This window comes from Chrysochloris asiatica, unplaced genomic scaffold, assembly GCF_000296735.1.
Source record: "Chrysochloris asiatica unplaced genomic scaffold, ChrAsi1.0 scaffold00154, whole genome shotgun sequence".
NCBI lineage: Eukaryota > Metazoa > Chordata > Mammalia > Afrosoricida > Chrysochloridae > Chrysochloris > Chrysochloris asiatica.
The window spans coordinates 1,549,047-1,575,729 of record NW_006408672.1 but is presented as its reverse complement, the minus strand read 5'-3'; the positions used below and the strand labels follow the sequence as shown (position 1 = coordinate 1,575,729).

The window sequence follows — 26,683 nt, the reverse complement described above, 5'->3', positions numbered from 1 at the left end:
AGCACGGAGGAGAATGTAATCATTGCAATAAAACGATGGTGTAAAGCTGATGTTCTCCCATGTGAACTATAACTCAGTTCATAATGAAAACTTAAATAAATAAAAAGTTCATGAGTCAGTAGCCATTTAAGGTCTTTCCTTATCTGGAGGAAAGAAGAATGATGGAATTCAAAGACACATGGAAACAATTTGTCGAGTTGACTAGTGAACTATGCAAGTATATGTCTCTGTGACCCTTAGCCCAGAAGAACTAGATGGTGCCTGGATAGAGTGGGAGAAAATATGGAGTAAACCCAAATCATGAAAAAGACCAGGCTTACTGGTCAGATAGAGACTGGTGGACCCATCATTACGATGGCCTTCCTTGAGGTCTGGAAGTGAACTCATCTCCATGGGTCATTTTCCAGTTTTTAAAGAGCTATCCATGCCTCAGAATAATCAACAATTTAAGATTAAAAGGTCAGCATTCGCCCAAGGACAGAGTTCAGAAAACTTAGGAAAGGAGGAGGAATGGGAACACAGGGAGGAAGTGGGATAAGTGATGTCATATTGTGGGAATTGAAATCAGTGAAACAAAATGTATGTGAATTGTTGATTGGAAAACTGATCTACTCAGTAAACCTTTATCCAATTCAGAATAAAAAGAAAAAAAATTTTTTTTTCTTTTCCCTCTAAAAGAGTGTCCAGACTTTCCTAGATTTGTGTAGGTAGCTGATGTATAGGAGCCTCCATTTTCCATTGTGAAGCTTTGATAAAATGTTTGGTGGCCAAGAGCACCAGCTTATGTTTTTGGTGCCATCATTTTCCAGGCAAGTTGGCCCAGACTTTCTTATCTCTTATCTTCGTTGTAAACTTTAAGTTAAAAATGTCTACTATGAGGATAATGATCATCCTAAATCCCCGCTTTTTTACTAACCTGCTCAGTTCTAATACAATCGATCCATACTCCTTTCTCTGATTCTACTCACCTGGAGCTGGATCAGCTAAATGGACACTAACCTTCAAACTGCCAAATAGGCAGATGCTAGCCACAAGTTTAGAGCATCCACATGACACCTGTGCCCTGACCTGCTGTGACTTTCACTTCTTCCACAGTTTTGTATTTCATTAGAACGATTCACCGAACTCATGGAAATCGCAATATGATTACAACTTTATTTTAAATAATACAAATCAAGGTTAGCATAAGGAAGAAACACATGGTAATATGTGGGTGGGTTTTCAACAGAGATTTCCCATGCCCCCATAAAGGGTATGTCACCTTCCCAAGAACAGATGTATTTTCACCAACCAGGAGATTTGGAGATTTGTTGTCTAGGCTTTTTATTGGGGATCTTCATTACATAATGCACACTCCAGTCCCTTGCCCTTAGGTAGGTTGATATCACAAGGTGATCATGAGATAGACTTATCTGGCCTGGCCACTTGTTCTTGTTGTTGTTAAGTGTCATTGAGTCCTTACCAACCCATAGCGACCTTATGCACAGCAGAACAAAACACTGCCCGATCCTAGGCCAACCTCACTACTGTTGCTACACTTGAGTCCATCGATGCTGCCACTTGGCCAGTCCATCTCGTTGGGGGTCTTGCTCTTTTTCTCTGACCCTACACCTCACCAAACATGATACCTTCTCCAGAGACTGGTCCCTCCTGACAATATGTCCAAAGTATGAGATACAAAGTTTAGCCATCTTGGCCTCCAAGGAGCACTCTGGCTGCACTTCTTCCAAAACGGATGGATCTATTGGTTTTTTTTGGCAGCCCAAACATAAACTTTCAATATTCTCCAACACCATAACTCAAAAGCATCAATTCTTCTGTGGTCTTCCGTATTCACTGCCCAGCTTTCGCATGCATATAAGGTTATTGAAAATACCATGGCTTGGGTCAGGTGCACCTTAGTCCTCAAGTTGACATCTTTGCTCTTCAACACTTTAAAAAGGTCTTGTGCAGCAGATTTGCCTAATGCAATACGTCATTTGATTTCTTGACTGCTGCTTCCATGAGTGTTGATAGTGGATCCAAGAAGAATGAAGTCCTTGACAACGTCAGTGTTTTCTTCATTGATAAGAATGTTGTTTATTGGTCCAGTGGTGAGGATTTTTGTTTTCTTTACATTGAGATGTAATCCATACCGAAGACTGTGCTCTTTGATCTTCATCAGTAAATGTTTTAAGTCCTCTTCACTTTCAGCAAGCAAGGTTGTATCATCTGCATATCGCAGGTTGTTAATGAGTCTTTCTCCAATCCTGATGCCATGTTTTTCTTTACATAACCCAGCTTCTCGGATTATTTGCTCAGCATACAAGTTGAATAAGTATGGTACAACCTTTTTGCACACCTTTAAAAATTTTAAACCATTCAGTGTTCCCATGTTCTGTTCAAACAACTGCTTCGTGGCCCAGGTACTGATTCCTCATGAGCACAATTAAGTGTCCTGGAATCCTCATATTTCACAATGTTATCCATAGCTTGTCATGATCCATACAAGCGAAAGTCTTTGCATAGTCAATAAAGCACAGGTAAAACTCTTTCTAATAGTCTCTGCTTTCAGCCAAGATCCATTGGACATCAGCAATGATATCCCTCGTTCCACGGTCTCTTCTGAATCCTACTTGAACCTCTTTAAGTTTTCTGTCAATGTATGATTGCAGCCATTTCTGTATTACCTTTAGCAAAACTTTACTCACATTGAATAACAAAGAGATTGTCCGATGATTTCCACATTCCATTGGGTCACCGCTCTTTGGAATGGGCACAAATGTGGATCTCTTCCAGTCAGTTGACCAGATAGTTGTCTTCCAAACTTCTTGGCAGAGATGAGTGAGTGCCTCCTGTGCTGCCTCACTTTCTTGAAAAAATTCAATTTTCATTCCATCAATTCCTGGTGCCTTCTTTTTTGCCACTTCCTTCAATGCATCTTGGACTTCCTCCTTCAGTATCATTGGCTCTTGATTGTATGCTACCTCTTGAAACTGTTGAACATCAACCATTTCCTTTTGGTACAGTGGCTCTGTTTATTCCTTCCATCTTCTCTAGATGCTTTCTGCATCATTCAGTAATTTGCCCAGAGAATCTTTTAATAATGAAAGTCGAGGCTTGAATTTTTTCTTCAGTTCCCCCAGCTTGAGAAATGCTGAGCATGTTCTTCCTTTTCGGTTTTCTGATTCCAGATCTCTGCACATTTTGTTGTAATATTTGGCTTTATCTTCTCAAGCTGATCTTTGAAATTTTCTGACCACTAGAGGTGATAAAATAATCACGGGGAACCCCTGAGGTCAGTTGATATCTTTAGTTGATCTTGAGACAACCTGAGGTGGGGTTCTTCAGGCTGGCCACCATGAGGTAATGATCACAAGTTTGTTCCCTCTGTTCTGGCCAGCTCTCACCTCAGAGGTACCTGCCTGACATAACCTATCAGATCTGGAGTCCTTATCAAAATTCCAAAGCTCTAGGTATTAGCTCTTAGGAAGGGAGGACAAAGACCAGATTGCTTTGGGTTAAGCTAAGTTCTAAACTCCCACATCTACTTACTGCTTTGATTCAAGGTTAAATAAAGTAGCATATGTAAAAGAGCATAGGTAATAGACTAAAAGAGTGTATCTAAAAGATACACTTTCATAAGGCCTTTTGGATGTGAAAGTAAAGCTAGGGAAGTCAGTGAGGTATTTTGAATGTCTGCTTGTTATATTGACACTTACTTAGAGAAGAAGTTGACTTTTTAAACTTCTCTTTTCCTTTATATCTTTTATATATATATATATATATAGACTGGAGACTTGCAGATTATTACACAGAGCTTTTTTGGACTATTTTCAGTAACAATCTATTGGATAAGTGCTCTGAGTAGCTGCTGCCCTTCTCTGTAGAGATACATGGTTGGCTCAGGCATAAACCCTGGTATCAAGGCTTCCATCCCAGCAATCGTTTACATGCAATAAAAAACATTAGAAAATGCCCTAAGTGGAACAGTAGATAGGGGTATCAAGCAAGCAGAAATGTTCTAAATTATGTGTTCCAATGTCTGTTACATCAGGGATCTGTTTCTTCTTTTTTAATTGATTCTTTTCAATGGCATCGGTGGGCAGCGTTGGCTCAGTGATAGAATTCTTGCCTCCATGCAAGAGACTGGGTTCAATTCCCAGCCAACACACCTCATGCACAGTCACCACCTGTCTGTAAGTGGAGAGCTGGGGATATATTTCCAAAAAGCAGCCAACAAAACCCTGGGGATCACAGTGTTCCGATTTGCAACCGATCATGGAATGACTCAGGACCAGGCAGCATTTCCTTCCATTGTAAGTTTGGGACCACTCATCCTTGGATAATAACAACAGGCATCAGATACTGTGCTAGCTGCTGGAGATGAAACCGGGCAGGGCCCTTGGGGAAAGTATAGTCAAAGATGTTAAGTACAGAGGGGTGTGTGAAGACCCAGGGAAACATGTTTCACCCTGGGTGGTAGTGAGATGGGCATAACTCTAGAATCAATTCCTACAAGTGGAATAGAGTCATCACGGACATGCTCTACTACACCTGCCAACACTGCTCTGAGTCCCCAGCGGATGGCGCTCAGCAACTCTTCCTTGACTCTCAGCTGCAATTACATGGCTGCCCCTCCTTCTTCCAGGGTTTCAGGGGTACCACTTGCTTCTACTTCTGTCCAGCTGCATGCTGCTCCCAATTCTTTGCTGGACTCTCCAAACATCCTGATCTCCAGCTGTCTTCTGACATGGCCCTGCTGTGTCATTCTGGGTGATCTCATCCAATTGTGGGTATTTACATACTGTATGAATTTCCTCTGGTTGTCATAACAAATGGGTGAATGAAAACAACAGAAGTTTGTCTCTTACAAATTTGTTCTCTCCGAGTCTAATCAAGGTGTCCACAAGATTGTTGGTTCTTTCTGGAGACTCTGAGGAAGATTCTTTTGCATGTCTCTCCTGTCCTCTGGTAGTTCTGTGGCTTGTGACTCTCATTCCAACATCTGCTTCCATTATCGCATGACTATCTTCCCTCTGGATGTGAACTAAACACAACAGGAAGTATATTCTTATCAATGCTTTTAAGTACCCTCAAATTTTCTGAACAGTACACTAGTGGAGACCTGACGACAGCATTCCCAGTGGTGTTAACATTCGGCATGAAGGTAAACCTTCAATGCCTTGAGTCCCTTAACCTATTTTTCTTCTATCAAAGTAAATGTCTCGCTCAGCAATGTTTTCCAGTAAATTGCAGTTTTGTCACAGTTAAGCATTTATTCATATGAATAGTCACCATCTATAAATTTTTTTCTTCAGTTTTTCTAGTTACTTTTCAGTAGTTTTAGTATTAGCCAAAGCACTTTTCAGTAACCCATAAACTATGTAGCTGCCCCATCCTCAAAAACTTATAAGACCACCATGACTACCTTTAAATTCTACTTTTATAACATTTTCATCACCTTCTTCCAGTGTTTTTTGTTTCACCTACTAAAAAGAATGATTTCTCCTTAAGAAAATTTGTTTAGTGCCACTTGATTTTCATGAAAGACTTAACATTCACCCTCACCCCACTGCCATAGAGTCCATTTGAACTCAAAACGACATTATAAACCAAACCAGATCTACTGCAATGAATTCATTCTGATGCCCAGACCCCAGACAGAGAAACACTGCTCCTTAGAGTTTCTGAGATTGCAAATCTTTATGTGAATAGACAGCCTCATTTTTCTCATGCTCTGCACAAAGGTGGATTCAAACCTCTCACCTTTTGGTTAGCAGACAAACACTTAACCCACAGTGCCACCAGGATTCAATAGTAACCTATATGTTTTTGTTTTTAAGTTGTTATTGTGAGGTTTAAATGGGAGAACATTAGCTTTACGCTCATCCTATCATATTTCGTTTCATTGCAATGATGACAATGTATCATATAACCCCAAAGTGTACACCACACAGGCCTTCTCCCTACCCGAGTCCAGTGTCCCCAGCCACTCCATCTGTCCCCGTCATCTTCTCTGTCTCCATCCCTGGCATGGCTACCTCTCTGGGTAGGGTCTCGCTCTCTGTTCTTCTCACTTAATGGTCCCAGGGACCTCTGCTCCTGGGCTCCAAAATCAATCACTTTCCTAATTTTGTCAAAAAATAGTGTCTGTTTTGGCTAACCGAAATAAATCCAAGGAAGATTTTTACTTTTATAAAGAGTGATCAAAAGCAAGACTAGCATTCCTCAATTGTTTTTCAGGTAAGGAAGCTGCACTCACCCCAAGCAGTGAGAGTGCTTCCTTGCTTTACACCATTTCATCTTTTGAAAGGTTTCATACGAAAGCTCTACTTTAGGATAGTGGGGGAATCCTGTATAAGATAACTTAATGGAATACCATGCTTTGTAGACCCATCAATGTACTCAAGCAGCAGACTTTCCTTACTGATGTCCCCTAAAGGAGACCATGTTGCTACTAGCAGAACCACAGGTAACTTTGGCAGCTTTTCAGATCCTTTCTCCGTATGTAAATAGTACAGATGGTGGATACAACAAGCAAGTTCAACACATGCTCCATGTCTGTATTTCTGTTACCACAGCCGGAATACATAGGAAGTATGACACCCTTACCACTCTCGGGCTTTTCTGATCCCTTAGTGCACACATGCTCAGAGACACAGTTCAGATCCACAGCAACTTGATGCTAAGATACTGAGTGTGACTCCAAGGAAGGAGCTTGGTGACGTCACTTTTGGTGCTTGTGGTGCATGCTGCAAAACAAATGCTGAAAATGCTTTTCACCATTTTTCATAAAAGTGAAAATCCCATTTGGTTGGAAAAAAAAAAAACCCAGGTACTAATGTAGGTCTTTCATAAAAGTGAAGTGGCATAGAGTGAACTCACAAAAAGTGGGAGCCTACCTGTATATCCTCAAATATCCTATTTCCAAGTAAGGTCACACTCACAGGTACTGAGGGTTAGGACTTGGACATATCTTTTTGTGGGACACAATTCAGTGCACTACACATAGTAACCATACTTTGATGATGACCATGTTTCTATTTCCAACCTAAAAATTACATTTGGTCACAATATCCACTAGAAGTCTGAGAAGCTTCTCGTACCTAAAATGTCCTGACTCTTGCTTTCTCTCCAGGCTCAGAGCGTCTGTTTGCCACTTTGCTTCACTTCTGGAAATCTAACTCTACTCTGCTAGGTGGGCCCCACAGAGCCCTCCTGAAGCCTCTCCCACACCCCACTTGTAGTCTCTCTATAAATCCTGCTGGCTCTACTTCTGAGCCCTGACTCCCTCAGTCACATGGCCTTCTGCCCCAGCCTTCCTGTTGCTCCCCTTTACAGCACCCCTGCAGTCCTGCTGTCTGTTCTGTTCACAGCTGTCAAAGGGATTCTCCTAAAGTACAGGTCTCATCACAATCTTCCTGTGGTTCTGTGTCAGACTCCCACAGTCTTCTCTGCAGCCCCTACTGATACTCCTCTAATCCCTGCCACACACTCCCTCTCCACTTATGCTCTGCCACTTGTCTCAGCAGTGCACCAGCCCCACTCCTCACAAGTCCCTTAACCCCCTCCCCGCCAGTTATCCCCTCTCCCTGGTGAGAGTTGTCTCCTTCGTCCCATCACCTTCACACTTGTTTTTAATTGACTGGTTTGAGTTTGTCTCCAGTTGAATCTAAGCTGTCAGGCTTAGGGCAGTGTTTTTCTGCTGTGTTTCCAGGGCATAGGACTATGTCTGACACATGGTAAACATTTGCTGAATGAAACAGGCATGAGTTTATTTCTCCATGTCTTTTTGGGAATTTTCATGTCTAGCCCTCCTACATCCTAGGTCCTTGGAGGGGGCTCTGGTATGACACTGAGGTTGAAGCTGCTATGCTCTCTTTAGCTACTGCCCTGTCCCTGTCCCTCAGGCTCCGTAGTATAAAATAGGCTCAAAAGAGAAGCCCTTTGCTGGACTGTGTGAAGACGACCCCAGTTAGGATGTAAAGTGATGAGAAGACACCTGGTATTTGCAGCTGTTGTCCCTGCTGCTATTAGTGGACTGGATATTGCCATTCCTTTCAGCCGTTTTGCTCATAACCTGCTTCCAGTGTCTTTCCATTTATGCATCATGTGTTGGATGTGGTGGTCTTGATGGTGCAGGTCATATATGTGCCGCCCTGGGCCTGCACAGATGCTAACTTGGTGCCCTGACTGAGTCTGCACTTACTGAGTGTCTGTCACCCCTGCCGTTTTAGCTTCTGCCCATTGTCCATTCCATTAAAAGTATGTGAGACATTGTCATTAAACAAATGAGCTCTTAAGTGCATTTTTGTATTTTGTTCAAGTGCTGTAAGTGTGCCTGTCTGTGTAGCCCCAAGCACATCTGTCATCATTCTTACCCTGCGTTGACTACTTTCTCTCCTTGTCCAGACCTTGGCCTAACTGGCACTTTCTCTCCCAGGTCTGCCCTGACCATATAACTCATGGGGCCACCCTCTTACCCTATCATGGCACCCTTGGGAGTCCCTGCATGGCGCTTACCCGATGTGTCACTCTTCCTTGATAGGTTTCATCCACAAAGCTGGGACCTCACTGACTTGTCTGTGGCTGTGTCTCAAGGCCCAGGGCTGTCTTTTACAGATGATGGGCATTTTCTATGCTGTGGAGTCCCCCATGGTGGAAAATGTGATGACAAGACGGGGCCAGCATAGTGCCCATAAGCGAAGTACTCTGGATTGGAATTTGATCCCTCAGATGTTTTAAGGATGACTTCTCTCCATATGACAATATGTTGTTAAGTGCCATCAAGTTGGTTCCAACTCTTAGTGACCCTGTATAGGGTTTCTGGGGAGTGAATGGTGAGTTTGAACCACTGATCTTGCAGTTCAAACCAAACTTACAGTCTAGTGCTTATACTACAGCGAGCGCCACAATGTGTGTTGTTGTTTTTAACGTTGTGGATGCTTTGTAGTAAACAGGACAAAAAAATGTTGTACAACCATTAACTGATGTATTTCTGTTTTTGTTTTCCCAGACTGCTTTTGCTCTTGACTCAAGATGATTTGATGTCTTGTAATAAAACTCATTAACCATGATGGCTACACAGACATTAAGTATAGACAGCTATCAAGATGGGCAACAAGTGAGAGCTTTGACTTTATTCTTTGTTGTGATCTCAGTTACTAGACCTGAAAAGATATAAAGATGCTTTGTATGTTTATACTTCAATTTCCTTGAGATTGGAGGTGCAAGTTAAACTATATTATACATAATTATCTATGAGTATTTAGAAAGATATGCTATTAAATGGTTTGAATTTTTATCTTAAGCAATATCCTGATTGCCACCAATTTTGACTCCTAAACCATGTGATAGTTTCTTGGGGATTTACCTTTTTAATTTCAATTTTAATAAGGATGTTGTTTTTAAGGGAAATCTGGATATTTTGGCAATCCTGATTTTCATGTTGACTGGCTGCTAGTCTGCGTGTCATTAATCTTGTGATGGGAATCCTGTGGTTTCATGAGCTATTGGTGAGTGTGAAAAGAGACTGCAGCGGAGCAGGCAGGCTACGTCTAGATGTCTGCTAACACAACTGAGCACTTTCCCATCTAGAACAGGGCTGGAGAACGTCCGGCCCATGGGCCTGTGAAATCATTTGGTCTGGCCCTGTCAAGCCAATCACAGTTCCAGCCATCACATTAGGAGTGAGTTAATTATAAATGTTTGACCAAATATAGCAGGCTAATTTTTAAGTTGATAAGTTTTGTATGGCCCTTGACTGATGTTATAAATACATAAGTGGCCCTTGTCAGAAAAAAGGTTCCCCATCCCTGATCTACAATGATGGAGAATGTAATTAGTTTTACCTGTTTCATGGAATTCAAGCCTAGAGAATTTTGGCCTTTTTATCTTTCTTTTTGCTAGCATAATTTAACACACATAGCTATCATTTGTTTTTTTACCTTAGGCAAACATCTTTAAGTTTTCCCTTCTTTCAATTGGGTACAATGACTGTGCCAAATACTGTGTAGGGTATATTCCACATGTTTCCTTCCACAATAGGGTGTCTAGACAGCTACCCAAGGTCCCAAAGCCTTGCCAGGGTGGAGTTGGGGTCACAGCTAAGAAGGTTGAATGCTTCACCATAACCCCTTGAGGGCCTTTGCACAGGCAGGCCCGGAGATTCTACCCCAAGTAGCATAGTCACCATATAGAAAACACTGTCTGTCCTTGAGCAAAAAAGTCACTTGAAGACCCCTTATTTTGTAGGTAAATATAATGGCAGTGATGGTGGCTATATGCCGTTGAGTTGATTCTGAATCATAGTGACCCTGTATAGGGATTCTGAAGCAGGAGTCCTGGTGTGACACTGTAGGTTAATGCGCCAGACTGCAAAGCCATTTGAACTGCAAGATCGTCTGTTCAAGTTCACCAGCTGCTTCTAGGAAACCCTATACAGGGTCGCTATGGGTCAGAACCGACTCAATGGCACTTAACAACAATATAGGGATTCTGAGGCAATAAATCTCTATGGAGCTGAAAGCCTCATCTTTCCCCCATGGAGTAGCTGGTAGGTTTGAACTGCTGACCTTGCCATTTGAGGCCCAATTTGTAAACCACTACGCTGGTAGGACACCTATATAAATAGAGTAGTCATTTGTAAAATTAAAATTTTTTTATCCTATTTTTTACCTGAAACTAGAAAACTGAGTTATGTTTGTTCCTGTGGGGAAAATCTTTTATTAACGGAGTTAAACATTTTGATAAGGGCAGCATTACTAGTCTTGTAGTGTGCTGAGCATCTAGTGGTAGAGAGCATACTTTTTGTTGTTTGTTGTTACGTGCTGTTGAATTGGTTCTGATTTGTAGTGACACTGTATAGGGTTTCCAAGGAGCAGTTGGTGGATTTGAACTGCCAACCTGGTGTTTTGCAGCCCAGTGCTGATCCTGTAGCGCCACACCAGGAGTTCAGAGAGCGTATACTGGTGTCCCATTTATAGGGAAATAAAGACAGTTACAGAAATAGAAGTTTTCTCTGTTTTGTTTAATATTACTTCAGTTCGTTCATTGATTCAACCAACAGATGCATAAGCCTTCTAATGTGTGTAAGACTTTGTGTTGAAGATGAAGACACGATCCTTGCCCTGAGGGAAACAGACAGGTGTCTGTCTGTCATACATGTTTTGTTTCATGGCATTGATTACAATCCCCCAATGCAGCAACACTTTTCCTACTTCCACCCTGTTTTTCCCATTTCCAGTCTGCACATGACAGTGCAGATGGGCATGGGGTTTGTCTGATCCAGTCTCAGAGAAGTAGGTTAGTTAAAGGGGGCAGGAGGTGACAGTAATGGTCAGGGAAGCTTCCCAGAAAATTGAATTAGCTAAGGGGTGACAGGACACAGGATTAGCCAGAGAAACTTGCCCAGAAAGTTGGGTTAATTTAGGGGTGGGGAGGGAATGGGTGATAATCAGGGAAGCCTCCCAGAATGTTGTCCAGATATTAGGTTGGAGGTGAAGGGAGTATTTCATGCTGCTGTATGACATGCTGCTGACCACCCAGGGCAGGGAGACAGCATACAAAAGGTCCAGAGCCATAAAAATCATGGTGTATTCTGGGATTTATAAGCACATCAGCATGAGTCAAGGATGAGCCACTATTGTCTAGCTCCAGGAGGTGCACTGGGGTCTGTGTCAGTGGTGCCTGCCCACTGGAGTGGGATCATGGTTGGAAAGACCCCAGAATGGCCTCCTTCAGGGTGCCCTGCAGCATCCTTGACAGGGAGCCTTTCTGATAGTAGTGTTCCCTATGGTTCCAGTAAGAGGGCAAAAAGATGATGCCAGCTGGGTGCTGCTATGAGATAATCATTTTTGGAGAGAGACTCATGGACACCGTATTCTTTGAGTTCTTTCTTGTTTGCAAATGCCTTCCTGTAGGTTTTATACATGAATGGCAGGCATCTTGATTCTGAATGATTTGCTGGCATTAGACTTTTCCTTAAGAACGTTAACAGACATTTCTCTGTTATCTCCTGGCAAAGCTGCTAAAGGAGTTTGAGGCCAAACTGATTTCCCCCTTGGGGGTATTAGTTTTGTCTATGTGGTTGCCTGAGGAATTTTTTACTTTTTCCCCTTATAAATTTTTAATTCTTCAAGTTTATTATGGAGTTGGGCCATACCCTGCATTGTACATTCTTATCAGATTATCTTGAAGCATGGCATGTGTTTTGATCTATAGACAGAGTTTGTTCTTTCCTCATTTCAGGAACCTTCTGCACTATATTTTTGAAACTGTTTTTGTTCCCTTTGCTATGTTCTCCACCTCAGTTGTCCTGAGGTTAGATTGTGCTTATATGTTCCCATATCAATTACCTTTTCTTTAATTACCTTTATGTCTGACTTTACCCTTTACTATACAGAGTCACTATGACTTGCATCTGTCTCCATGGTACTTAACAACAACAACTTGCTGCAGTTGTCTAAGATCTTTCCTCTGTAATGATAATGCAATTTTACTGATGTTTTCTGTTTCATCTGTGTCTAGTTTGTCTGGTAGTTCTAAAATAATGTTTGGGCCTTATTTGTTTCCTAAGACTATAAACTGTCCCTCACTCCTAAATCCAGTCAGTTCTTTTATCGACATAAATTTTATATAGACTCCAACGTTGGTGGTAGTTATGTGCCATGGAGTCGGTTCCATCTCATAGTTAACCTGTTTAGGGTTTCTGAGGCTATAAATCTTACGGAATCAGAAAGCCTCATCTTTCTCCTGCAGAACCGCTGGTAGTTTACAACTTCTAACCTTTAGATTAGAAGCCTGACTCATAACCATTATGCAGTCAGAGGTCCTCATAGACACCAATAGTGGGCAGTTATGAGAACTTTTCTTTGCTCTTTCACATCTGATTTTTTGCTGTTTGTTTTTAAACTTTTTTTTTCTGATTTGGATAGAAGTTTACAGAGCAAATCAATTTTCCATTCAGCAAGTCATACATGTTTTATGGTGCTGATTGCAGTCCCCACAATGTTAACAGCACTCTTCCCACTTCTACCTTATTTTTCTCCATTTCCTTCATCCTTCTTTTCTATTTCTTCCTGTCTTTTGAGCTTTATCCCTAGGCACATGCTGCCCTTTTCATCTTGAATGGTTAATTGTTCTAAGGAGTGCCTGCCTCTCTATTGTCATTGTTCACTTTATATGCTTATCTCAGCCACTGAAGGGTGACTAAGAGCCATATTCTTGGGGATTCCCCCAGTGTACCTATTTGGCCAGTAAGCCTTGTCTTTTTTATGATTTTGAATTTTGTTCCACATTTTAGTTTCCCTCTATCTAGGAACTCCGTTGGTGATCCTTTCAGACTGGTCAGTAGTGGTAGTTGGGTACCATCTAGTTCTTCTGGTTTCAGAATCTTGGAGGTTCAGGTGTGTGTGGTCCATTAATCAGATGTGGTTTCTTCAATGCTCTTTTGCTGTGTTCTCATCCTCCTGGTCATACAGATAGCATGGTTTCACCACTGTGTCCTTTTGCCTTGCTGGTGCCAGGATTACTGGGCCTAGACAGTCATTTTCTGTGTTGTAGACATGACTTCCTGTCTTCCCACTAGATCACACTTTGTTTTCCTTAATGCTGCTGTGACAGGCTAGTGTTTTGTGTTATGTGACCTGGAGGAGTTGTGAACAAAGGTAGTAAAAAAAAAAAAGGTGGTCACAAGGGAATCCTGTCCCCGGCCAGCACCAGGCAGTCTTTCTTGGACCACTGAGGCTTTAGCGAATGCTCTTATGATGTTCTGAGTTGGGGCTGTTCCCTAGCGACTCATTACCCCATTGCTCAGAGTCCCATTTCCGTTGGAAGATTTACCTCTGCTATTTGCTTCCTGTTGACCAGGGTTTTACTGTTTAGTCAGAAGGAGAATGGGATAAGAGAGTGTCCACATAGTTTTCTTCTCTGTACTTGAGGATTTTGGTGAGAATGATCAGTATTGGGGTTGGTGCACAGGCACAGTGTTCTTTTTCTAATGAGTTCTAACCTGCATACCATTCCTTTGAGGTCCTGGGTTATTGTGTTAGGAGCTAAGGCTGGCTGTGCCTCTCCTTCTCCTAACTCTTGTTTTTCTCTTGGTTTGCCGTTTTGTACCTTGTCTATTCCTATGCAGAGATTTTTGTTGACAAAATGTTTTTTGCTGCTGCTTTAATAAAAATTGAGGGAGGGACATTCTTTAATATCATTTTAACCTGCTCTCTTAACCAAGTGATTTTTCCCCCTAAAATGCGAATCTAATGCTGTCCCCCTGCCTGAATTCCCCAGTGACTCCACATAGATTTCAGAGAAAGTTCCAACAGTTTACCTACAGGACCTTGCACCATCTGGCCCTTACTCACCACCCTTGACTCAGTACTCACTACTCCCATGCCTACTCAGAGTCCCAAGGCTCTCTGCCCTCCTTCAGCTATCAACACGCATACACCTCTGCTGGGCCATGCCACCTCAATCACCCCCCTCCTCCCATCATCCTTCAAGTCTTTGCTTAACTCACATCTTCCATCCTACCCTGTTTCACACTACAGCCTGCATCTCATCCCGCTCCTCTGTTCTTGTTTGTGTCTTATAGCAGCGATCACCTTCTCACGTAGTCTACCACACGGTGCCCTTCTGTGCTTACTACTCTCAACCTCCCAGGCCTACAAATCTCTGGTCTCTGTGCCAAGCACATGAAAATGCTTCTTCTTTTTTAAATAGTTGTCCATGTTTCCACAGCATGGAAAACTATTTAAAATAAATAGTTAATATTCTACAGTATAGATATATAATTTACTTACCCATTCCTCTGAGGTTGAACATTTAGGTTTTTCTTTTTCCACAGTCATTAAAAAAAAATACTGACATAAATCTTTCAAGACTGTTTTATACATACTGTCAGATTGCCCTCCAGAAAAATTGTATTTGATGGGGCTTTAGTTTTTTGTTTTGTTTTGATGTTAAGAGAAAGACAATTTCCCAAGCACAGTATATAATCTAAAGGCATTGCCTCTTCCAACACAGAATGGAAATCATCTTGGCCACTCAGTATGTTGGGGAGAAGAATACAGATGGCTGGTTGCTTCCTTGAGGGGAGGGAGCATGACTAGTCAGTGCTGGGCAGGATCCGGATGCTCCTGCGGGGGAGGGGAGGGAGGGGATTTCCCTTACTTGTGGATGATTAGATCATTGTATCAACTTTTTTTTTTCCCCCAGTAGCCTAAACATGTTCTTTATATTTAAGATTTAAGTAATTTAAAACCCATAATTTGTTTAAAGCAATTTAAATGCTCATATCTTTAGGCCTTCTTCTTAATGTTTATTGTAGTTAATATTGCTTCCTTAGAGACAGCTGTCCTTTACTTTCTGAATGCAGAGCTTTGAGCTTATTTGTAGCAATGGATTCCTGAGGTTTGAGAGTAGATAAGCGAGAGAATTTCAGCCCTATGTTTGTGACAAAATATGAAAAGCTTGAATTGTTTCTCTTTCCATTATTGTAATATTATGAAATGAGAAGATATATAACATGCTGAGACTGAAGAAAGATTGCATATGTAAAGCATAGTTATTATGATTATAAAATTTATAAGAATTTTACTGGTTATCTCAATCTTAAATGGTTCAGAAATTTGATCTTTATTTTATCCAATTCAGAGGAATTTTGTTGGCAGTATTCTTTTTGTGAAATTGCAAATCACAGTTTTCCAGCAAGTTACCATAGGATACTTGGTAGCAGTTTTATCTTATGTTTGGTAACAAAAATTGTCCTCCTTTTACAGATGCAAGTAGTAACAGAGTTAAAAACGGAGCAAGATCCTAACTGCTCTGAGCCTGATGCAGAAGGAGTGAGCCCTCCCCCTGTTGAATCTCAGACGCCAATGGATGCAGACAAGCAGGCCATTTATAGGTAGCTCTCGAGATGTGGCATGGTGGGGCTTTAAGGGGAATGTGAACCAGAACACTAGAGATATTCACTGGAGTTCCCTGGATGATACGAATGATAACATCCTCAGCTGTTGACCCAGAGGTTGGAGATTTGATTCCACTCAGAGGCACCTGGGAAGAAAGTTTTAGTTGTCTTCTTCCAAAGAGGAGTAATTGAAAACAATAGAATATAGCTCTACTCTGACAAATGTGGGATCACCATGAGTTAGGATTGACTTGATGGGAACTAGACAAGAAGAGTTCTTAATTAGGCAGGAGTGGTAAAGTGCCATTATATGATAACTATACTTGGATAAAATTTTCTCTGATTAGATGCTATTTCTAATAATAAAAAAAAAAGTTTTGGTGTATAAATCTGTATTTTAGGTAACCTTGTGAAAAGAAATCTTCATACCTGGATGGTTTTACTGAAGAATTCTACCAAACATATATATAGACAAATAAATAGCAGGTCAGCAAATCAATCAGTAAGCTTAACCTCATGATCATATCAAAGATACTAAAGGCATTTAACATTAGTTAGCATTAAATAAAGTGGTGATAGAAGGGAGCTTGTCTTAACCTGACAAAGGATATCTACCAGATCCAAAGCTAGCATCATACTTAATAGTGAAAGACTAGATGCCTTCCTCCTGAGATCAGAAATTAGGCAAAGATGTTGAGAGTACTCTAAGCCAGTGCAGGAAGATTAGAAAAAGAAGTAAAGGCACACCAGATTAGAAGTAAAGTGGACACCCTGCACAGATGGCATTGTCTGTATATAAAGTCATACAGAGCCTACCAAAAATGTTTGTGCTGATAAGTTTATCAAGGTGATAGGATACAAGGACAACACACAGAAACTATAATGCCATTTCTATGCCAGTATTGTACAACTGGGAACTTCAGTTAAAAGCAGTATCATTTACAAGACCTCCTAGGGTGAAAAAGAGAACTATTTATAGGTATAAAAATAAAATGTATTGAATTTTTATGCTAAAAATTATAAAATGTTAGTGAAAGCAATTAAAAAAACAAAACAAAAAAACCAACAAGAAATGGAGAGACATACCATGAAAGATTCAATGTAGTAAAGATGGCAGTCTTCTCTAATTGATTTATAGGTTTAACACAATTCCAATTAAAGTCTCAGCAGTACTTTTCTGTAGTAGATACAAACAAGCTGATTCGAAATTTTATATGGAAGGTAAGGAGCTAGAACAACTTGAACGATCTTTAAAAAGAATAAAGTTAAAGGAATCATTCCACTCCATTTCGAGGTTTACTATCATTACAGTAATCAAGACATTGTACTCATGCATAGAATTGTGAGCCCAGAAATAGATGATACAAATATGTTCATTTGATCTTTGAGAGAGGTATAAACAATTCAATGGAGAATTGATAAACTTTTCAACAAATTGTATTGGAATAATTGGATATTCATTTGCATAAAATGAGCATCAACGTAAACTTCACATCTTACATAAAAATTTCATCAAAGTGGGTTATAATCAAAATGTAAAATTTTAAATTACAAAAACTTTTGAAGTAAACATAAAGTCTTTATGACTTGTGGTTAGGCAAAGAGTTTGTAGGCAAAACACCAAAAGCATGACTGACCAAATACAAAGCAGGTAAGTTGGATCTCATTAAAATTCAGGGAGTCTCTGGTTGACACAAGGGTTAAGGCTTGACCACTAGCCAAAAGGTTGATGATTCAAACCATTAAGAAGTGCCTCGGAAGACAAGCCTGGTGATCTGCTTCCTAAAAGTCAAACCAAAACAAAACAAACTTATTGCTATTGAGTTGAATTCTGACTCACAGCCTTGAAAACTCTATGGAGCAGTTCTACTCTGCACACATTGGGTCAACATGAGTTGTAATCTACTAAATGACAACAACAACGTTCAAGATTTTAAACTCCACTCAGCCAAAGACACTATAAATAGAATGAAAAGACAAACGGTAGACTAGAAAAAAATACATGGATATTAAATGTTTGACAGAAGACTTATATCTAGACTATATAAGGAATTTTCAGAATTTAACAGAAAACAAACAAGCAACCTAATTGAAAAACAGGCAGAAGACTTGAACAGATACTTAACTACAAAGGACCAAATGATATGGGGAAATCACATGTAAAGATGTTCAGCATCATTAGCCATATCGGGACACTGTGTACAACAGAATGAAACCCTGCCTGGTTCTCACCGTTCTCATAATTGTTCTTCTGTTTGAGCCCATTGTTGTAGCCACTGTCTTAATACTTCTTGGTGAGGGTCTTCCTCTTTTTCACTAACCCTCTACTTTACTAAGCATGATGTCTTTCACCAAGGTGTGAAACAATGTCACACCATTCTCGCTTCTAAGGAGTATTCTGGCTGTACTTCTTCCAGAACTGATATATGTCTTTTTCTGACAGTCCATGATATATTAAGTATCTTCGCCAACACCATAACTCAAATGCATCAATTTTTCTCTGATCTTCCTTATTCATTGTTCAGTTTTTGCACGCATGAAAATACCATGACTTGAGTCAGGTACACCGTAGTCCTCAAAGTGACATCTTTGATTTTAATACTTTAAAGTAAAGACGTCTTTTGCAGCAGATTAACCCAACACAAATCTAATAGTATTAGCTGTTGTTGTTAAGTACCGTGGAGTTAGTTCTGACTCATAACTATCCGGTACAGGGTTTCCGAGGCTATAAATCTTTACAGGAGCAGAAAGCCTCATCTTTCTCCCACAGAACAGCTTGTAGTTAAGGGAATGCAAATTAACACTGTGAGGCGATCCACCTGTTAGACTAGTTAAACTGGGAAAAAAAAAAAAAAGTAGTAAGACCAAATACTGGCTTGGCTGCTGAGCAAAGCAACTATAACTCTTAACATTGCTGTGGGAGTACAAATGATTCTTATTGTGTTAAATAGACGCTTGCCCGTATAAGCCAGATATAGCCACTATACCAGTTATTTATCCTAGAGAAATGAGCATGCACGTTCACACAGTCTTCTTGGATCAACTATCAACACTTCACAGAAGCAGCAGTCAAGAAATCAAATTACATATAGTGTTAGGCAAATATGCTACACAAGACCTTTTTAAAGGGTTGTAGAGCAAAGATGTCAGCTTGAGGAATAAGGTATGCCTGACTCAAGCCATGGTATTTTCAGTAACCTCATATGCATGCAAAAGCTGGACAGTGAATAATGAAGACCGTAGAAGAATTGATGCCTTTGAGTTATGGTGTTGGCCGAGAGTACTGAAAGTGCCATGGGCTGCCAAAAGAACCAACAGATCCGTTTTGGAAGAAGTGCAACCAGAGTGCTCCTGGGAGGCCAAGATGGCCAAACTTCGTCTCTCATACTTCAGACATATTGTCAGGAAGGACCCGTCGCTGGAGAAGGATATCATGTTTGGTAAGGTATAGGGTCAAAGAAAAAGAGGAAGACCCCCAACAAGATGTATTGGCCAAGTGGCAGCATTGATGGACTCAAGCATGGCAACAGTATTGAGGTTGGGCCAGGATCGGACAGTGTTTCGTTCTGCTGTGCATAAGGTCACTGTGAGTAGATACTGACTCAATGGCACCTAACAATAACAATAACAATTCACGTTTCCTCCGGAAGTGAACAGATTACAATTCAGAATTAGAAATGCTTAGGGCACAGCCCTTCAGACAGGCAGCCCCTTCCCAGCCATACCCACAAGCAGACTTCTTTCTGATCCTTGGCTTCTGCCCTGCTCTAGCAATGTTATAGAGCTCTATCAACATTGCTGATAAATGCCCAAAGGTGCTTGGCTTTAGCTCCTCAATTAAGTGCCCAAAGGTACCCTACTCTATAAGTGAGCCTCCTGCCCAAAGGCACTCAACACCACTTGCTCCGTGGGTCAGGAAGCACTCTACTGTGTTTGGTGCTCTGGCTCATGGGTCTGCTGTTGCTGCTTCTCTGCCACTTCTCTGTATCACAGCTGTCTCCTGGGTCATGGGGGTTTAGTACAGAGGAATCTCTGGGTCTAAAATGTGTTCCACTGCTGACTTTCTTTGATGGTGTCAGATCCCCCTTTCTGCTTTTGAGATGGCTCATTTAAAACCCAGCAGGATGGTAAAATTGTCAATCCCGTCATTAGCTTTCCAGATCATAATTAGCCCTATTAACAGTTATTCATAACTGAGTCAAGTCATCTTATCAGTATCTTCTCCCACCTTCTCCTACCAAGACCCATCAAGAAAATAAGTGGTTTGGTAGGAGTTAAAAAGACTATGATTAGAAGAGATATGTAAAATAATTCACTGCACTTCAGTGTGTATATGAAAGCTAAGGCTCTCCGACTCAAATATTTGTTGCAGTATTATTTATAAATATTAACCAACTGCAAACAACCTAACAGCCAGCCATAGAGGAGAGGTTGATTTGTTGCACTGTCATACTATAGGAAACCAGCTGTGGTTAGAGGAGAACAGATGTCTAGAACTGATATAGGCAGTCTCTTAAGCAGCGCTAACTGCACAATTTATGGAACCCTGGGCAAAAAGAAAATGCTGAACGTGTACAAAAAATATTGAGAATTTTAAGATAACATTAAAACAGGTATTGGGCTCTTTGCAAGTGCCCTGCTCCTATAGCTGTTAAGCTGGCCCTGTTCCTATGTATGATGTATTTGGCAGAGCAGAGCAAGTTAAAGAACTCTATGAATAAACAGTGCACTTTGGAAGAGTATGAACACCAAAATAAGAATAGTGGCCACCTTAAAGAGGGAGTACAGTATGTTGTCCAGGAGGATTTTGCTTAATCTGTATGATACGAATTTTTTTCCTTTATTTATTTGTTACATTATTAACAGTAAATACTAGAAATACCACTCTGTATTTACTAGGATGACTGTTAATAAAAAGACAAATAATAGCTAGTGTTGCTATAGTTGTGGAGAAACTGGAACTATATACTGCTGGTGGAAATGTAAAATGATATAGCCACCGGGAAGCAGTTTGGCAGTTGCCTCAAAAAGTTAAACATATATCCAGCAGTTCTACTCCTAGGTATATACTGGAAAGGACTGAAAATATGTATCCACGTAAAAAATTATACATGAATGTTCATAACATTATTCATAGTAACCAAGAAGTGGACCAAGTGCCCATCAGCAGATGACTGGATAACTAAAACATGCTATATTCACACAATGGAGTCCTGGCATGGCACTGCAGGATAAGCATTGGACCAGAATGTTGGCTTTAACTGCAGGGTAGTGGTTCAGACTCACCAGCTGCTCCTTGGAAAACTCTATTATGAGTCAGAACCGACTCAACAGTGCTTAACAACTATACACAATGGACTATTTGGTAATCAAAAAGGAATGCTGCTATGTGGATGGATCCAGGAAACACATTAAGTGGAAGAAGCCAAACACACAGGACCGCATGATTCCAGTTATATGAAAAATCCAGAATAGGGAAATTTACAGAGACTACGGAGCTCTGGTAGCGTAGTGGTTACGAATCGGGCTGCGAACCTTAAGGTCAGCGGTTCGAAACTACCAGCTGCTCCGCGGGAGAAAGATGAGGCTTTCTACTCCCGTAAAGATTTACACCCTCGGAAACCCTGTACAGGGTCACTATGGGTCGGAACCGACTCGACGGCACTTAACAACAACAACAAAGGATGGCAAGACTTCATGTCACGTTCTTGGGACATGTTATCAGGAGGGGCTAGTTTCTGGAGAAGGACATTGTGCTTTGTAAAGCAGTGAGTCAGTGAAAAAGAGGACCCTCAGTGAGATGGATTGAAAGTGGCTGCAACAGTGGGCTCAAATGTGGTAATGATTGTGAGGAGGGTGTAGGACACCTAACAGAAACAGAGGCAGAAGACAGCTTATTGGTTACCTGGGCTGGGAGGGATGGAATAACGGCGGTGATAGCTAAGATGGGCAGAGTTTCTGTTTGGGATGATGCAAATGTTCTGGAATTAGATAGTGGTGATAACTGCACAGTTCTGTGAATATACCAAAATCCATTAAGTTATGCACTTTAAATGGATGAGTTATGTACTATGTGAATTATAGATCTCAACAAAGCTGTATGTAAAACTAGAAATACATGCATACATACGAACGTTCATGCAGACCAAAATAATCTTGTGAAAATATGGTCTATTTGTTCTTTTTTTCTTCCCAACTTCACCTATCCTTCCCAGGCATCCACTGTTCCCACTGTTAGCTTTGTTGTTTGAAAAATGTGAGCAATCTACACAGGGCTCTGAAGGCACAACTTCGGCCAGTTTTGATGTGGACATTGAAAATTTTGTAAGGAAGCAAGAAAAAGAAGGAAAGCCTTTCTTTTGTGAAGATCCAGAAACTGACAATTTAGTAAGTAAAGAAAATATTTTATTTTTGTTTTTTATTTATTCCTCACTTAAAATTTGCTCATGAAATTTTAGATTTCTTATGGTTCTGTATGTGGCGCTGTGGGATAATGCACTGGACTGCAAGGTCAGTTTGAACCGCAAGGTTGGCGATTCAAATCCACCAGCCACTCTTTGGAAAACCTATACAGGGTTGCTGTGAGTCAGAACTGACTTGATGAAACTTAACAACAACAGTGGTTCTGTAGGATAAGCCCTGGACTGCTAACCACAAGGTTGGGGTTCAAACCCACTGGCCACTCTTTGGAAACCTTATACAAGGGTTTGGTTGTGAGTTAGAATCTACTTGATGGCACTTAACAACAATTAGGACTTTAGACTGTAGTTCTGCTAAAGGAAAGAATGTTACTGTTTGTGCATAATTTATTATATTGAGGGTAACTTGGATGTCTCAAGTCCTCCAACTTTCTGTAGTTACCCTTCCTTTAATAGCAAATTTGTGATTATGCCTCCTTCCCAGGTGAACTAAGGGAAATCTAACTCTCACCTGAATGTTTCAAAAGGCTCATTGGAACTGGGATTTCACAAGCCCTGATCCCTCATATCATGTCTGTGATAAACTTGGCTTATCCCTAGTCATGAACCCATAACTGTGATTTATTCTCCCAAGATAGCACTATCTCCAGGTGGTGTGGAGAGGTGCACAGTCTAACCTAGAGCACACAGGTACAGAGTGGAGGGGGTGGCCATCAGCATTCTCCAGTGAAAAATCCAGGAGTCTTTAAAATTAGATCTCTGTGCCCTTCATAGGAGCCATCCCGTTCCTCAGCCGCACAGCATGGCACAACACAGTGTGCTCCAGCCATGGGGAGCTCCTGGCTCTACCTTGTATGACCATGTGCTTTCCTCCAGGGCTAGGTCAACACTCTTGACAACATGAGGAGCTGTCGTAGGCTTCTTCATTAGCTTTCTTTTGAGGGCCTTAGTGGGCCCTTATTGGAGATGAAAGGCCAACAAACTCATGGACATACTCTGTGACCCCACACCTGATGTCAGAGCACTAGGGAGGGCAGGGCAGAGTGTTTAAGGCCTGGAAATATAGGAGGTTATTAAGTCCAGACTAGAGAAAAGAGGCACTTTCAGGTGTAGGTGTAATAGTAGACGTGTTGTCCTTACTCAGCAGCATTGTAAAGCTGCTCTTTTGAGTATAAATACTGTTGACACTATCACTCTTAGGATGACTTTAAAATTGTTACAAAATCTAACTTGCATTTATTTTGTGGCTTTATAGAACATAAAGTATTTTTTGTTTTCAATAAATAAATGTACTACTAGTGAAAGGGTAAAATTAGTAGATGAAAAGTGTACACAAGGTGCCATGTGAGAGTGGGTGAGTGGCACAGGGGTGGGGGAGGGTGTCTCGGTCCTGAGTTTTATTAATGAACCAAAAAACAAAAACCTGAACTTATATATTAGTGTAGTAAATACGCTGATCTTATTTCATTCTTATGATTCATTTTCACAGTAATTGATTTTACCATACATTGTTAGGAATTCACACTGAATTAAAATACTCAATTGTGGCTCTCTTGCTTTCTCAACAGTAGAGCACAGGCTAATTATGTAATGTAATGAATGCTCTGTGAAGCTTTGTTACAAATGTAAACCTCTTAGATATAGGAGACTCTGTGTTTTATCTATATAAACTTTTAAATATTTATTGGGCTCCTAATCTGCTTTGTTCCAGTCCTGGTGTGGCACTGCAGGGTAAGCACTGAACAAAAGGTTGGTGGTTCAAACTCACCAGCTACTCCTTGGAAACTCTGTATTCATAAGGTCACTATGTGTTGGAACTGACTTGATGGCACTTAACAACAGCAATCTGCTTTGTTATGCCTATAAACAGGAGTTTGGTTTAAAGTTAGTTTGAAGGAACTAGTTCTCCCTACCAACTCTGGATAAGATGGGATAAAGCTTCATGGGACCAGGTGGAGCAGGGGTGTGCCCTTAGAGCTGCAAAGAGGTCTGCAGTCACAGGGGGGCTTGTGATGACAGTCTCTCTGTCCAGGTGATACCATCACCCCTTGCCTGGCAGAGACCAAGCCAGTGCTCCCTGCGGGTTTCCTTCTCAGCCCAGCATTGTCCCAGCATGCTGATCGGCACCACACCCCAGGAGGTCTTGACAGACTTATCCTAATTATAGAACAAGAAATAGGAGCCCATCGAGGCTACATAACTTGGCAGATCAGTGGTGGAACCCAGTACTTCATCCCTTACTTGCTGGCCTCATGCTGACATGCTGAGTTTAGACTTTAAGGAGTGTGTTCCTGGCATGCCAGACAGGCCTTATGTAGGCATACACAAGGACAAAGTACCAGATCATATGTCAACTTGTCAGATTTCTGATGTCACGCCATATCTGCTGTTGGTAGTGAAGATGGCGTTGGCTGTATGGATTTCAGTCCAGTAGCTAAGAATGTTGTTGTTAAGTACCATCAAGTCAGTTCTGAGTCAGCGACCCTGTATAAGGTTTTCGAGGAGCAGCTAGTGGGTTTGAACCACCGACCTTGTGGTTTGACGTCCAGTGCTGATCCTCCAGTGCTACACCAGGAATCCAGTAGCTGAGAATGTTTTTGTTAAGTACCATTGAGTGGGTTCTGACTCATAGCGACATTTGTATAGGGTTTCTGAGGAGCACCTGGTGAGCTTGAAACACTTACTCTGTGGACCTTGCAGTCCAGTGCATTAACCCGCAGCACCACACTAGACAGTGCTGTAGTTTTCTTGTCTAAAATTTGCATTTTCTCTGCTTCCAGATGGTAAAAGCTATCCAAGTTTTGCGGATTCATCTTCTTGAGCTAGAAAAAGTTAATGAACTCTGCAAAGATTTCTGCAGCCGGTACATTGCTTGTCTAAAAACAAAAATGAACAGTGAGACTCTGTTGAGTGGAGAACCCGGAAGTCCATATTCCCCTGTCCAATCCCAGGTATTTATGTTTGGGGTGTGCCCCACTTCCCAGTTACTGTGACCTCTGATACCTGGGACCACCAGCCAGTCAGCTGGGCTTTCTTACTGGCTATCCTGCTGGAAAGTCACTCTCTTACTCTGCCTGGTCTGGTTTGGGAGTGCATCTTCTTCCCTACACCTTGTGAGAAACACAGTGTCTCTTCTGGATTTCTAAGGAAACTTCTAGGGTTCTACGTTAATGAATTGTGTTCCAGATCTGTGTACTGGGGCCCGGGAGCCCGTATTTCTGGAAGGTATAATGCCATCTACTTCTGTTTTTACATTTAATCATTGTACATTTGAAAGGGGTCCTGGTGGTGCAGTGGTTAAGCAGTTGGCTGTTAACCTAAAGGTTGGCTGTTTGAACCCACCAGCTATTCCTTGTGAGAGAGATGTGTCCATCTGATTCTTGTGTCTCTTCCTCTTTTTGTCATTGTTCTGCCAACTTCCCTCTTGTAGTATATTGTCTTCCCCGTCACCCAAGTTAATATGTTTACCTTGTAGTCAGTGAATTACTCTCCCTTCATTCCCACCCCTGGTTATCATTAAATACTGTTTCTTTTAGCATAAAAACATTGTCTTGACTTTTTACAATAGTGGTCTAATACATTATTCTTTATTGTTTGTTTGTTTGTTTGTTTTGTGACTAATTTGACTCAGCATAATGTCATAAACATTCATCCATGATATGAGGTGTTTTGCAGATTCATTGTTAAGTCTTCATCATTATATGTACCAAAGTTTGCGTATCCTTCATGTTGATGAGCATTAGGCTGTCTCCATGCTATTGTGAATAGTGCTGCGATGAACATAGGTGTGCATATATCTATTTATGTCATGGTTCTTACTTCTTGAGGATATATACCAACTAGAGGCATTGCTGGGTCATGCCATATTTTTATTTACAACTTTTTGAGGAAATGCAGTATCATTTTCCACAGTGGTTGTGCCATTTTACAGTCCTGCCAGCAGTATAGGAGGGTCTAGTCTCTCCACACCCTTGCCAGCATTTGTTTTCTGTGTTTTAATGTCAGTGTCGTTTTGATTTGCATCTCTCTGATGGCAAATGTAGCATTCTTGTGGGACAAAGATGGGATTTTCAGCACCTGCAAAGATTGACAAACCTCAGAAACCCTATACAAGATTGCTGTGAGTTGGAACTGACTAGACAGCACTTAAAAACAATAACCAACATCCTTTTGATATCTGCAGAGTCTTGTAGTGGTAACTCCTCCGTTATTTCTCATATTGGTAATTTTTGTCTTTTATTTTTCTCTGTCAGCATTATAAGAGGTTTGTTATTTTTATTGACTATTTCAGAGAACCAACTCTTTGTTTTATTGATTTTTCTCTTACCTTTATTTCCTTCCTTCTTCTTGCTTTGGATTCATTTACTCTTCC

The 26,683-nt window shown here is 41.0% G+C and overlaps 1 protein-coding gene across 2 annotated transcripts in view; it reads left to right on the top strand.

Annotated features, from left to right (window-relative positions):
* Positions 1-26,683, top strand: part of PKNOX1 (PBX/knotted 1 homeobox 1) — a 101,594-nt gene that overhangs the window by 55,365 nt on the left and 19,546 nt on the right. The window contains exons 2-5 of one of the 2 annotated variants that reach the window (XM_006870820.1): positions 8,999-9,106; positions 15,762-15,889; positions 22,108-22,279; positions 25,092-25,262. In XM_006870820.1, coding sequence (XP_006870882.1) covers positions 9,056-9,106; positions 15,762-15,889; positions 22,108-22,279; positions 25,092-25,262 — 522 coding nt within the window. In that variant the 5' untranslated portion in view covers positions 8,999-9,055. Of the gene's footprint in view, positions 1-8,993; positions 9,107-15,761; positions 15,890-22,107; positions 22,280-25,091; positions 25,263-26,683 lie in introns of those variants that run through there. The other variant, XM_006870821.1, reaches the window with a different exon arrangement.